General features: G+C 38.5%; 1 protein-coding gene across 1 annotated transcript in view; it reads left to right on the top strand.

Moving 5' to 3' along the window:
- Window positions 1-15625, top strand: part of THSD7B (thrombospondin, type I, domain containing 7B) — a 904077-nt gene that overhangs the window by 491918 nt on the left and 396534 nt on the right. Inside the window, exon 13 of the mRNA XM_006834598.1 lies at window positions 11017-11280. Within this exon, the coding sequence (XP_006834661.1) occupies window positions 11017-11280 (264 nt within the window). The remainder of the gene's footprint in view (window positions 1-11016; window positions 11281-15625) is intronic.

Below are 15625 nucleotides of genomic sequence, written 5' to 3'. Positions count from 1 at the left end.
GGCTGGAGGTGGGCTGCCTGCCCCCGCGCTCCGCTGTTCAGTTGAGCATGAGGTGAGCTGTTTGCCGGTGCACGTCCGGCAGGGCTGAGGGACGCTGCTCGGTTCAGCGGGGGACGGGTCGCTCGCTTTTGTGCGTCTGGCAGGCCCGTGGTATGCAGCTCGGGCAGGCTGGCAGCTGCTCGCCTGTGTGCGCGCGCGCCCGGCGGGCCCCGGCAACACACGGGTCAATTGGGCAGGGCAGGAGTGGCTCGGGCAAGCCCAGTCGGCGCCTGAGAGACGCTGCTCGGTTCAGCGGGAGGTGGGTCGCTCGCTTTTGCGCGTCTGGAAGGCCTGCGGTATGCGGCTCGGGCAAGCTGGCAGCTGCTCGCCTGTGTGCGCGCGCGCCCAGTGGGCCCCGGGAACACACGGGTCAGTTGGGCAGGGCAGAAATGGCTCAAGCAGGCATAGTCCGCGCCTGATGACGTCAGACAGTCACCACTTCTCTTTTTTCTGCAGGCTTTTTAATTTTTTTTCCTCTTCGTCTCCTAAGCTAACTTCCCTCTGTCCACTGTATGCGCAGAAATCCCCCCTTGGGGTAGGTGTCACCAGTGGATCTCCCTGTTTGAGTCTCCCAGCCACTGGAGGCTCCACACGAGCTGGTTCCCACCCTGCCCCCCCCCAAGCCCAAAGGAGCTGGGGATGCCGCGGCGCCCTTTTAAAAAGCCTGTAATTCCTTGCACATTGATTTCTAAAAGAAACGGGTCTAAGGCTCTGGCGCACTAAGATTTACGCGGGCCGTGAGACTGTGAATTCCCACCTGGGAGCCCCCACTCACAAGCACTGCCTGGCCGCCCTGGCAAACCGGAAGTCCTGTTTGTTTTCATTTTTAGCAAGTCTTTCTGTCATTGTGTGGGTGTTCCTTGTGTTGTGTCAAGATCAGTCTTGAATGTCATCACACGTTTTAGATTGACTGTCAATTAGATAAGTAGTACACAAAACAATTAATTAAAAAATCTGTCTGTGAAGCAGCGAGGCCAGAGATGGAGGTAGAGATGATGATGTGGAGAGATGGAGCGGCTGGGGACTCTAGACTCAGGGAGGGAGAGGTGCTGTATGCTGGCAGCCAAGGGGCAGGCTTGCAGGGTATGAGTGGTTGTATATTCCTGTGTGCTGCAGTGTACATCCAAAACAAAAACAGAGGGAATGGGAGCAAATGCTGTTGAATGATGATGTAGTTTGAGTGGTTGTATATTCCTGTGTGCTGCAGTGTACATCCAAAACAAAAACAGAGGGAATGGAAGCAAATGCTGTTGAATGATGATGTGTGGAGGGGATTGTAGTCATGGCAATGAGACGAAGTATAATGGGATGAATGTAAAGTGGATGTTCTCCCATGTAAACTATCACTCAATTCACAATAAAAACTTTAAAAATAATTAGTCTGTTATTAAAAATTAATATATACTCACATATATGTTGTTGTTAAGTGCTGATGAGTTCAACTCATAGCAACCCCGAGTAGGGTTTCCAAAGAGCAGTTTGTGGTTTGAACCACTGACCTTGTGGTTAGCAGCCCAGTGTTTATCCCATAGAGTCATACCAGGACTCCGATACTCACATGTATGCATATGTTTGATACTCACAAGTAGTTTTGTGTTTTTGTAGAATTAGCAACACATTTTTCCCTGACTTAGGAAGAAATGTGTCTTTAGAATTGTACTAGGGATTGTTTTTCAGCTGTTGTAGATTCTAAATTCAAAGATTAATGCTGATTTTGATTAGAATGTAATCAAAGTAGGGAACCACAAGTAATTTGTTTCATATTGTGAGATTCATTTCTGCATTAACGAACTTCCTTACAATCCTTCTTCAAACTGTGCTGCCATATAATTAAGATGAATGATATAATGCAGAAGACTGTATATTTATACAGAATATTTGTACTACTAGTAATCTTAAATTGCCTTTTAGGTGGACATTTCTTCGTTTCCCTCACCCTTTTTTCTTCCCCTCTTTCCCTTCTTCCTTCTTTTTCAAACTTCGTTTTTCTCAAGTATAAAATAACATTTTTTTTTTTTTAACACTTTTAGAATTCAGACCTTGGCAATAGATCACAATATCACAAGGAAGTATATAAACATGGTCTTAATTTCAAGTATTTTTTATTCTAATGGGAGATAAAGGTAGATTTTTACTACAGACAATTACAATAGTGTGGTACCTGCTATATACTAGATGTTTCATAGAGTTCTATTGTGGTTTCCGTTTCCTGCTGCACCAAATTACCGTACACTTGGTGGCATATTGTTGCTCTTATAAAGGGCCTTGAATTCGGTTCCAACTCATAGCGATCCTGTATAGGGTTTTGAAGGAGTAGCTCGTGGGTTTGAACCTCTGGCATTGTAGTTAGCAGTCTAGTGTTTGTTCTTCAGTGCCACAGCAGGATATTGCACTCAAATTTATTCTTTTGTAATTACCACCTCAAAGGTCTGACATGTGTCTCATTCATCTGCAAGCTTGGAGATGGCTGGGCTACATTCCCTCTAAGAGAGTAGAGAAGTACCATAACTTTCTGGTTTCTAGATGTCATCCACATTCCTTGGCTCATTACCCTTTTGTTTTTTGGTTTTTTTTTTTTTCTCTTTTTTAATATTTATTATGAATTGAATGATGGGTTACAGACAAAGTCATCAGTTTTACATCCAACAAATCAGATACTTTGTTTCATCTCAATGATTTCAATCTGCTCGATGCAACAGCATTTGCCCCACTTGCTTCCTGTGATTACTATTTTAATCCCACGCACCTTCCCATCCCTTCTTAACTTTCTCCTTAGATAAATGTTGTCCTTGTGATTTTGAATGATTGACTATTCCATTATTCATAATCAGTATATCTTACTAGTGTTGTTGCCTACCTCCCATACACTATCACTAGTTTGGTTGAAAACTGGGCCACAGAGTGAGTTCCTTTTCAGGCCTGGAGGGTGGTCAAGAGTCATAGTCTCAGGTTCCCCCAGTCTTATACTGACAGTAAGCCCAGTCTTTAAAAAAAAAAAAACAAACCCCCCACAATTTTTAGTTTTGTTCCATATTTTATCCCACTCAATCAGTGACTGTCTAATTTGATTCCTTTCAGGCAGTTGATAATGGTAGCCAGGCACCATCTAGTTCTCATTGATATAGAGATGTTCACATGTTCCTTTAGTCTTTAGGACTAATTGACTCCAAGCATCTTCAATTCTCATCACTTTTCTTTCTTCCAAACATGGAGAGATCAATAGCTGCATCTAAGATGACTACTCATGAGCTTTTAAGATCCCAGACGATACTCACCATAGTAAGATATAGAACATTGCTTTTTCAGACTGTGGATGCAGGGCTCTTTTCTTCATCTTCAAAAACAGAAGGTTTGCATCTCTCTGACCATTCTTACATATTCTTGTGTCTCTCTGACTCTATTCTATTCAGCAAGGGAATGTCTCATTTTTGAACTTATATTATTCACTATTACATGAATATTGCAAGATAATCTTCTTAACTCTATAATCTTATGATATTTGCTAAATAACCACCACTTATCTCTCAGACTGTTTTGTTATGGGGACTTGTATGTTGCTGTGATGCTGGATGCTATGTCACCAGCAGTCTCCCATCTTTAAGTGTTTTCAACTTCTAGACTAAATCAGATAAGGAAGGAAAGGCAGACCACTACTGAATGCTTAATCACTGAAAAACTTATGAATGGTAGCAGAACATTGTCATACATAGTGCCCAAAGATGAGCCTCTCAAGCTGGATTGTGTTGTTGTTAGGTGCCATAGAGACAGTTCCAACTTATAGCAACCTTATGCCAAACAAAACAAAATAATGTTTGGTCCTGCATCATCTGTACAATCATTGTTATGCTTGAGCCCATTGCTTTTGTCACTGTGACAGTATGTCTCACTGGGGGAGGGGGGGGCCTTCCTCTATCTTGCCAAACCTCCACTTTACCAAGCATGATGTTTTCCTCCAGGGAATGATCCCTACTGATAATATATCTAAAGTCTGAGAGATGAAGTCAAGGAATCCTGGCTTCTAAGACGCATTCTGGCTGTACTTCATCCAACATAAATTTGTTTGTTTTTCAGGAAGTCCATGGTACTTATAATATTCTTCTAAAACACCCTAACACAGAAGCATCAATTTTCTACAGTATTTGTTATTCATTGCCTAACTTTCACATACATATAAGGCATTTCTGAAGCTGAAAAACGAAAAAATTTGAAGCCCAGACTTGCAATACTGAAAGATTCTGTGAGCAAATCTTGAATGGTACAGAAAGCATCAAAAGAGGATGGAAGAAGAACAAATAAGATGACAGACAGGGTAGAAGAGCAGTGGGGAGCTCCATCAGCAACGACACAGAATACTGGACAAAGCAGGCACAGGGGATGGTCCCAGAATTATAAACCACATATAAAGGAATAATTGGAAGGCTTACAGCCATTAGAATTTGTAGCAGACACAAGAAATCCAGTGCTTTGTATTCCAACATGTTCAGCCACCCCCACCGCCAGAGGGTTCTATTATGCATACTTACAGAACTCCTCAAAATTTAATGTGACAGTTTCCACTTAAACCAAATGGCAGTGCAAAATGGCTCTGAACTGTTTATCACTAGGAAAAATGCCTGAACGGGGTTTATGGAGTGGGACAGGAGAACTAAAAAGGACACTAAATAACAACCAACAGTGGCATCTTGAAATTTCTCAGGAAGAAGAGGAAAGCCTGTCTTCTGATCACATCTACCTGGAGGCAATCAGAAAGTATAAAAAATACCAAAACACACACCCATCTAAATATTAAGGCCAGAGCTAACTCCTGAATTTGCCAAAAAAACAGAAACAGATGACCATATCAGCATATGTCCAGAAACACGATAAAGTGACTGAGACAAATGAGCTGGAGGTAGACCTACACTCCATACTGGAAGGAGGGAAGGCTTTGGAAATGCCTGAGAAGGAATTCAGAAAAATGATTCTAAAATGTATCAAAACACTATATAATGGAGTTGAGAAAAATAAGAAGTCAGGAAAGCGCTACAGGAACAATCAAATAAGATAGATAGACCATTAGGAACAATTCAAACCCTACAGAAAGAGGTCCAAATGATTAATAATAGAATATCAGAAATGGACAATACACTGAAAAGGCAAAGGAGTAGAATCGAAGAGATGGAAGCCAGAACTAGTGAGCTGGAAGATAAATAAATCTCTCAATACTACTAAGATAGAACAACAAACAGAAAAAAAATGATTAAAAAAAAAAATCTGAAGAAGGTCTAAGATTCATGTTGGACAACATGAAGAGGAATAATTTAAGAATTATCGGCATTACAGAACAGGAAGAATCACACAAGTCCACAGAGGAGATAGTTGAAGAGCTTCTGGAAGAAAAATTCCCTAACATCCTAAAAGGCAAAAAGCTAAGCTTTCAAGAAGCTCAACAAACCCCAGGATGGATAGACCCTAAAAGACAATCACCAAGACATATAATAATCAAGTTATCAAGTTTTCCAAAATCAAATATAAGAAGATAATCCTGAAAGCAGCTAGGGAAAAGAGATGTGTAACATACAAAGGCAAACAGATCAGATTAAGCTTGGATCTCTTAGCAGAAACTATGTAGGCAAGAAGGCAATGGGGAGACATATATAAAACCCTGAAAGAGAAAAGCTGCCAAGCAAGAATCCTGTACCTAGCAGAGCTGGGAATCAAATATTATGGTGTAATCAAAACATTCTAGAATAAACAGAAGCTAAGGGATTTTGCCAAAGCTACCCCTGTGGTGAAAAACATCCTTAAAGGGAGTTCTGTGGACTGAGAACCAACAAATACAGACAACAACCAGAAATTGACATACATTGCAGCATCATCCAAAAGTCATCTGACAGAGGGAAGAGTTGAAAACAGACTAAAACTATAAGAACAAATTCAGAGGATCTGGGAGTTCAATCTATGATCAAAACAATTACAATTTGAGTGAGTGTAAACACAGAGGAACAGAGAATCCAGGTGGTGAGAAGTTCAGGTAGATTACTGGATAAAACAGACTGTCTGAAATAGAGGGAGAAGTTAATGGGATATAAGGTAACCACAATGGTGGGATAGGGATGGGGGCTTTAGGGGTAGGTGGAGGGAGGCAAAGGGTAAGGACTGACACATCATAGTTTGGGTGTTGAGGAGGGTAATACCAGAAGGGGGAGGACATGGAAGGACAAGGTATATAGGAGAACACTGAGACAGGTTTGCATGGGCTAAGTGGGATAGAGGTAAATAGTGTTGTATGCTCAACCTTGGAACAACAGGGCTCTGTGATACAGGGATCTAGACATAGTTTGAAGAGGGAAAAAAATACTAACATGCTTGAGTATCTTATGAATACTGGTTTCCCTTGCCTACTATTGTAAAGTAGACACTTGAGTGGGATAGAAAGGAATGTCGGGAAACATGATTACAGAAAACTTGTAAGCCCATCTTCAGCCTATACTGATTGGAATACCTAAAAGAGGTTCTAGAACTTGTCCAGTGAAATAGTCCTCTTGCGGAGCCTTTGCAGAGTATAGGACCTTAGGTGGAATCATATCCAGAACCTTTCCCACTAGAAAGTACAAGCAGACCAACCTGGAATCACTAGAGTGACAGAAGATTTACATTCAACAAGTTCTGTGATTTGTTGAATATAAAACTGATTATCTGCCCTGTAAACTTTCATTCAATCCACAATAAAAACTTAAAGAAAAAAAGAAGATGGAAGGAACACATTGTCACTGTACCAAAAAGAAATGGTAGACGATGATGAAACCATTTTAAGAGGTACCATATAACCATGACCCAGTGGTACTGATGGGAGCAATTCAAACTGCATTGAAAGCATTATTGGAAAACAAAGCTCCAAGAATTTACAGAATACATGTTGAAATCTTTCAACAAACTGATGCAGCATTGAAGATACTCACTCATGTGTGCCTAGAAATTTGGAAGATAGCTACCTAACCAACCAGTTGAAAGAGATCCATATTTGTGCACATTCCAATGCTAGGTGACCCAACTGAAAGTAGAAATCATCAAACAATATCATTAATGTCACACATAAGTAAATTTTGCTGACAGTCATCAAAACGATGCATCAACAGGCAATTGTCAGAAATTCAAGCTGGATTCACAGCAGAATGTATATAGAATGAGGAATATCACTGTTGATATCAGATGAATTTTCCTGAAAGTAGAGAATTCCATAAAGATGTTTACATGTACTTTATTGATTATGCAAAATCTTTTAACTGTGTGGATCATGACAAACTGTAGACAACATTGCAAAGAATGGGTATGCCACAACACAGAACACTTAATTGTGCTCATGATAAACCTGTACATGGTAAACCAAGATGGAGTGGTTCGAACAGAACAAAGAGATACTGAATGATTTAAAATCAAGAAAGTTGTGCCCAGGGTTTCATTCTTTGACCATACTTATTCAGTCTGCGTGCTGAGTGAATAATACTAGAAGTTATATTGTATGGAGATGAACATTTAATCCGGATTTGAGGAAGAATAATTAACAACCTTAGATATGCAGATCCTTGCTTGCTGGTAGTCATGAAGACTTAAATACTTACTGATGAAGATCAAGGATTACAACCTTTAATATGGATTGCACCTCAGTATAAAGAAAATCAAAATCCTCACAACTGGACAAATAAAAACATCATGATAAATGGAGAAATTATTGAATTTGTCAAATACTTTATTTTGCTTGGAACTGCAATCCATACTCATGGAAACAGCAATCAAGATATCAAAATCCAATATGCTTCAAAAATCCTCTTGAAAGTATTCAGAGCTAAGGTATCAATATGCAGACTAAAGTGTGCCTGACCCAAGCCATGGTATTTTCAGTTGCCTCATATGCATGTAAGAATTAGATATGAATAAGAATGATCATGTAAGAATTGGTACATTTGAATGATGGTATTGGAGAAGAATATTGAAAGTACTATTGTCTACCAGAATAAATACAACCAGGATGGTGATGTACATAGTGCCACTGTGAGTCAGAGCCAACTCAACAGCATCTAGCAACAATAACAACAACTTCAAGTCTCCATTGCCACATAAATTAACATATTCACCTCTTCTAGAGATTAGTATTTAGATGTCCTTGAAAAGCCATTGTTCTATAGAAGAGTTACTTTTCTAATCCCTCAGTACAGGACAATGAGTTCAAGGAAAGCTTTCTAGATTTTTAGCATAAGTGTGAAGGACAAGTAGACATTAATTAAGCTAAAAAGGGATACAAGTTATGGTAATGTCTAGAACAATGTATGTTCAAAATGGCAGGAGACAAATGCAAGTTCTAGCAATTGAAGGATTCTAGGTATAGCAGGATTTAACATAACAGAAGCAGAAACACTTTTGGCAGGAGCCTCATACTAAGGACTCAGGACCATGATAAGAACTCTGGACTTCATTGTCAGAACTTTGGAAACTTACTAAAGAGTTTCAGGTATGCAAGTGATCTGATCAAATGTATATCTTTGAATGTTGGCACTGACTGCTGTATAAAAAATCTGATCTTGGATGAAGGTGTGGTACAAATCTTGACTGGACGCTCTTAGATGAAGGGGTTAATTATGGTTGGTGTCAGTTGGAATGGATCATATGGACTGAACTATTTAGTAATTTGAAATGATAGATCTTTGTCATTAATTAGACGCCGGGGTACAATAGAAAGTGTCAAGTGTGATAATCTAGTTTGGAGTTTGATCGTATTGGTAGAAAGACAGATTGTGGTGAAAAGATGATGAGTTTGGGTTTTGACAGGTTGAGTTGTGTTGGTCCTTTGGGTATAGATTTCTAGTCTGTGGGTCATAAGCAAGACATCTGGGCTGAAGATAATTTGGGATTCAAGAAATACAGATGGTGATTTAAACTCTTGGTATGGGTGAGGGTGCGATGAGATGAGAAAAGATCCTTGTTTATCACCCAGAGGTGTTGTGGAATCCCATCAGTCAAGAGAGGACTGAAGGGAGATTAATTCACTAAATCAATGCATAAAAAATAAGATGTGCCTAGGGAGGTGGTCTAGGAATGGTGTGGGGGCAAAAGAGCAAAAACGTGCAATATGGTGGTACTCAGTATTTAAAGAATGAAGGTGTGATCAACATCATGAACTATTGCTGAGCAATAAATTATGTAGCATACAGAATAATATATTCCTGAGAATTTGCTTTACAGATTTGCAAGAGCAGTTTCAGAAAAGTGGTAGATTTAGAAATCAGGATAGAAAGAATTGTGAAGAGAGTGGGAATTAAAGAGCTGGGGTCAGGGAGGCTCCATACTTTAGGGGTGATTGGGGCTGAAAAATGCTAGAGACTTGAGCTTGTTAATACTGACAAGGGAGTCAGTCACCACCTATAATATATGTTGAGATATAAATGATCAAAGTCTAAATGAGGCTTTGCTCTTCAAACATCCCAAGTAAGAGTTCCTAACGGTAAAGGGAAGTGACTACATCAGAGGAACAGATGCGTGGCTGAAGCCATTCTTCAGCTATCATGGTTTCTAAAGGCATTTTCCTTCCTTACTGGGGCATAAGAATTTTGGTAAATCATAAAGCCAGTCATCTAGCTACAATGATTATCAGATTCATGTGTGTAATATACATCATCTGATGATGAATAAGTAGCCCCTGCAGCAGTTTATACCAGCATTTCTAAAACAGCCTTAAAGACTGGATACAAACCAATAAAGTTATCTTCCTTTTTTTTTCAATCATCCAAGACTCTAGCTAATGACTTACTAATGAGGAAATAAAAGGAGGAATTATACCTAGGAAGAATTTTAGTTATCTAAAGGAAAAATACTAGTGTGGCGCTGTAGGATAAAACACTGGACCTTACCATTGGTTTGAACTGCAAGGTAGGTGGTTCAAACCCAGCGGTCGCTCCTCAAAAACCCTATACAGGGTTGCTATGAGTCAGAATCAAGTTGACAGCACTTAACAACAACAAAGGAGGTATGTTGGCAGCAAACTTGAGTCAAGTTACAGGCTAATTTGGAATCCTCAAAGTATAATTATCACATATTAACAATTGTGAAACATGATTTTGTCATTGTCATCACTAAAGTTGGGATCTCAGCTAAAAGTTCCATCCAAGTAATTTGATGAGATACAGCCATTCTAGAGTACTCAAGTTAAAAGGATTTATCAAAATGCAAGTCATAGTTTTCTCTCACATTAAATTATCCAATATGATTTGAACATTTAATTTATTACTGGTGTCAGATATTGTCTGCTTCCTGATAGCAGGATATAAAATAAATTCAACTTGGGCAACTATAGCCAAATGACCACCATACCATCTCCAGGGCCATTATATGTGTGGATATTAATTTATTTCTTGAATAAAAGTTGTCTCTATTAGAGTATTATGATTCTCAGGATTTTCATTGGTTGATTTTTCAGAAGTAGATTACTATTCTTTCATTCCTAGTCTGTCTTAGTCTGGAAGCTCCACTGAAAGCTGTTCAGCATTATAGCAACACACAAGCCTCCACTGATAAATGGTGTCTGTGCATCAGACGCACTAGGCAGGAATCAAACCTGGGTCTTCCGTACACAGCACAAGAATTCTGCTATTGAATAACCACTGTCCCCCTTGAATAATAATAATAAATTCACTTGAGAAAAAACTTTCTAATTAACACCTTATATTCTGTTTTGTTTCTTGCCCAACTATTAATTTCAAGGAGGATGGACTCAAGATTTATAGTTTCAATGAGAAATGCTCCCATTGTCCAAGGATTTACTTCCATGGCAAAGGAAAATGAAAAAGAGAGAGAGAGAACAGTAGATAGGATGTGGAGAGATAGAGAAGACTTTATGTTAATTAAAGTTTAATATCCTATAAATCTGTAATTACAAAAATGTGATTGACTTTTTATAGAATAGTAGATATGAAATTAATACATTCATGTCTCTTACTGGAACAGGAAAAAGCAAAAAGAAGGAGAAATGCCAAGATGCTGACCTGTACCCACTAGTTGAAATGGAACTGTGTCCTTGTGATGTATTTGTATCGCAACCTTATGGAAACTGGTCAGATTGCATTCTTCCAGAAGGCAGAAGGGAGCCTCAGCGAGGATTATGGATACATGGAGACACCAAAGAATGTGGAGAAGGTGTGCGCTTCCGAGCAATAGCCTGCTCTGACAAAAATGGGAGACCTGTTGACCCTTCCCTCTGCAGCAGCTCTGGTAAGGAGATCGATGGGGAAAAACAGATGAGAATTATGATGTAGCTTCTAGGAGATTTGCTGAAGGTCTAGGATTAGTAGCTTTGCTCTTAAATAATTGTTTTAATCATACTTGTCAATATCACAATAGCACTTTGCCTCTCAAAAATACATACATGAAAATTTCAGTGATTGTATGAAATGTGATTGTTATGCATCTTGGATCTGTCTCTTTTTAGCTTCTGCAGATGTTTTTATTTTTATTTATTGGAAGGAAAACTCACAATCAGCTAATCATTCTATTCACAGCCTTTGTTTATTGGATCTTTGAATGTTGACAGAGTAAGGTTGCTCTACTTCATGAGAAAGTCAAACCCCAAATCAAATGAATACATTTTCTGGTGTTCTTTGGTGCCCTGAAATTATGCATAGAAAACAGCAGACCTTGAGTATCATCTAATGTAATTGGTAATATAGCAATGGAAAAGTTGATTTCAAACCTTTTGCAACCTAATCATAAATATACCTACTTTAATACAATAAAACTGTAGAAAAGAAACTAGCAAGTTAACTGGGAGCATTTTGTGAGATGCTGATGAGGGAGTTGTTAAATGCCATTTAGTCATTTCTGACCCATAATGACCCTGTATGGAGTTTCTGAGTAGTGGCTGATAAGCTTGAATCACCGACCTTGTGGTTCTGACTGCCTTTGCAGTCCAGCACATTACCCACAGTGCCATACCAGGACTAGAACTGTTTAAAGTGACTTGACTTTCAGAAACCGTAAACACATCACAATAAAGTAATGGGACCTATTTTAAAGAAAGCAAAGCTGAGTTGCTCTCATCTTTATTATTCTGCTTCTATTTGCATATTGAAATTTCTGCTATACTTCTCTATTTTTAGTACCTTTATAATAAAAGATTATACAAATTTATAGAGGTGTATAGTTATTCATTCATTTAATCAAAATTTATCTACTGAACACCTTTTATAGACCTGGTCCATTTCTATGATTTGGGCCTACATTTATGGGGAAATCAGGGACTCATAAAGTGTGCTGTCCAGTAAGAGGCTAGAAATAAAATAAATTAATAAAAGGAATTGTACTTTTTAAAATTAGCTCTTGCTATGCTGAGATAGAAAATATTTAGATGGATTGTAGAAGAGTTGTCACTGAAGTATTAACCTCACATGTGAACCGTGAGAAAGAGGTAGATCACTAGATATGATGCTAGACCATTTCAGGCTATGGAATAAGTATGCTCAGAGGATGTGAGGTAGGAAAGAGCTGGGTGCCCTTAGGAATTAAGACACACACACAAAAAAAAAGAAAGAAAGAAAATAAATGATGCCTTGGGGCTTGAGTGTAGGGAGTAAGGAAAAGTGTAAAGTGAGGCTAAAAAAGTAGGTAGAATCTTGAGGGACAAGGTAAGGAGTATGGATCTTATTTAAATGCAGTGTTCAGCAAGGAAGAGCTTTAATTGTGATCTGGTTGTTGTTGTTAAGTATCCTCAAGTCATTTTCAAAGCATCGTTGTTGCTTCTCCTAAGTGCCTTTGAGTCCGTTGGTTTTGACTCATAGGATTCCAACTCATAGCAACCTTGTATTGGGTTCTGACCCATAGCGACTCTGTATAGGATTTCTGAGGAGTTACTGGTGAGCTTGAACCAGCAACCATGTGGTTCAAATCAACTTTGCAGTCCAGTGCATTAACCCACGGCACCACACCAGGATTCCTTTTATAGCATAGTGACTTTTTATAAGGTTTCTGAGGTATGGCTGGTGGGTCTGAACTGCTGACTTTGTGGTTAGTAGTCCAGTGCTTATCCTACAGATATGAAGTGTGGGTAATGTGAACCAATTAAAAAAAAAATTTTTTTTAACTCCTATGTTTGTTGTTAAGTGCCACTGAGTCAGTTCTGACCTACAGTGACCCTGTGTAGTGTTTAGAATTATTTAAAAGGAGCAAAGACCTCGTTAGAGATTATTGTAGTCAAGATAAAACATGAATATAGGTTAGACTGTGGCACTGTGGTTAATGCGCTGGACTGCAAAGTCTGTTTGAATCTCAAGGTAAGTGATTCAAGCTCACCAGCTGCTCCTCAGAAAATCTATATAGAGTTGCTGTGGGTCGGAACCAACTTGACAGCAAAAATAACACATTGAATATAATTTTGAGATTAAAATTGACAAGATTATTTTTAAATGTCAGGCATCATTTTTGTGTATTATTCACTTCTAATTTTTCATGTGTATGTTCTTTTCTTTATTTGGAAAATAATCCTTTCAAGCTGTAAAGGGAAATATCCTCAAGGAGGAAAGAATGTTGTTAAAACTGAACCAATTTGCAGAGTAATCATAAAAGCTATTAGAAAGTTTGGAATGTTTTTACCAAATGAAATCAATCCTTTGATGATAAAGATTTATCATAGACTTATCATTTCTTTTTTTAATATGTACGGCAGGATACCTCATAGTACATTCTGTAATCTTTGTCACTATTAGAGGTATGACACACAACAGTATATCAAGGAAAAAACATTTGCTATTAAACACATTATATATATGTATGTATATGCATACACATAGATTCCTGGTGTGATGCTCCAAGTTAATGCACTGGATGGCAAAGTTGGTTTGTAATGCAAGGTCGATAGTTCAAACTCACCAGCAGCTCCTTGGAAACCCTGTACAAGGTCTCTATGGGTCAGAATCAACTCAATGGCACTTAAAAACAGCAACATACGTATATATACACATATACAAAAAAAAGCTCATGGAAAAATTCCAGTATATTTTTATTAATTTTTCCATGAACCTTTTGAATCCAACTTCTATAGATCCATGATTTAGCTTACTATTAAGAAGGACATTTTATTCACAGATAAACTGAGGCATAATGCATTGACCTCAATTGGATGCTCTCTCAATCTGCTTCTTCTAATAAGAAAAGTAAATACTTTTCCCTTTTAAACATTTACATGGACTCAGTCTCATATCTTCATTTGGAGGACACAGTGGGATTCCCCAAGAAACATCAGGGAGAATTCCTCATGAAAATAATTATCCCTCATGCTGAGGTATCCAACATTGCCCCTGGTGGTTCACATAGCTATGGGCCATGCAGTTTAGGAAATTTTGGATTGTCCCTTCTAATAATGGATACTGTGAATGATTCAAATCACAGGTAATCCAAGGCAAGTCTGTTTGACTTTGAAAGCATGAAATGGGTGGGTCAAAAGCTAAAATTGTATTTAATTTAAAAAAATAAAAGTACTTTTATGTCTTTGTCCTGGTTGCAAATCTTGATGAGGTCCACCGCTGCTGGTTGATAAAGTGTGATGGTTTCCCCACCTGTGTGAAGCCAGGTCACATGGTGCCGATTGACACAACAAAAATAACATGTGCCAAAATAATAGTATTGGAGGAAAACCCTGGTGTGGCGCTGTGAGGAAAAGCACTGGACCACAAGGTTGATTTGAACCAATAGGTCGGTGGTCCAAACTCACCAGTCACTCCTTGAAAACCTATACAAGATTGCTATGAGTTGGAATGGCACTTAACAACAGTAACAAAAACTTTCACGTATGTCTTAACCTAGTGATGTTTAGTAACCAAAATAACATGACATCATAGTACCTACTCAGATGCTACCATTCTTTAGTTTTGTCTCCCTCTTCCTGTTCCTTTTTTCACCCCTCCCTTCATTCTGACTCTGCTGAGATATCATTTCTCTGACCTCACTAATCAATCAGTCCACCTCATAATTTCCTATTCACTTTACTAGTTTTACTTTTCGTTATGCACTTATCCACCACCTGATATAACATACATTTAATTTTTGTTATTATTGCTTAATGTCTCTCTCCCTCTACTAGAATGTAAAGCTCCAAGAAAGTGAATGTTTATGTTTGTTTGTATTTTCTGTTATTCAAAACATATTTTAAGTACATGAGTAAATCATTAGATCTTAATGATTTCTACTACTAAATTTATATAATCTTTTGTTCTCCTCTTTCTGTCTACTGCTTCCTGGTTGTAGATGTTACAAAATTCTCTTTTTTTTCATGTTCCTGGAAGCTGTCATGCAAAATTCCATCAGTCAAACCACTAAAATGTGAATGTGTCCACTCCAGTGGCCTGCTTCTAGTCTTTCCAAGCTTTTCCTTCACACCCCAGCTCCTTCCTTATGTAACACTTTATCTTTCTTGCATGAAGCGTCTCATGCTTTAGGATAAGCTCAGGTGTTGTTCTTTTCAACCAGCATTCTCCCTACTTCCATTTCCATGAGGTGTAGGGGACCCTCTTGAGGACTCTACTCACTTTCGAGATTGTCTTTATAACTGTATTTAGCAGTAATATAT

This window comes from Chrysochloris asiatica, unplaced genomic scaffold, assembly GCF_000296735.1.
Source record: "Chrysochloris asiatica unplaced genomic scaffold, ChrAsi1.0 scaffold00012, whole genome shotgun sequence".
NCBI classification, from domain to species: Eukaryota; Metazoa; Chordata; class Mammalia; order Afrosoricida; family Chrysochloridae; genus Chrysochloris; species Chrysochloris asiatica.
The sequence above is the reverse complement of the archived record's forward strand: the minus strand, read 5'-3'. Positions and strand labels throughout refer to the sequence as shown.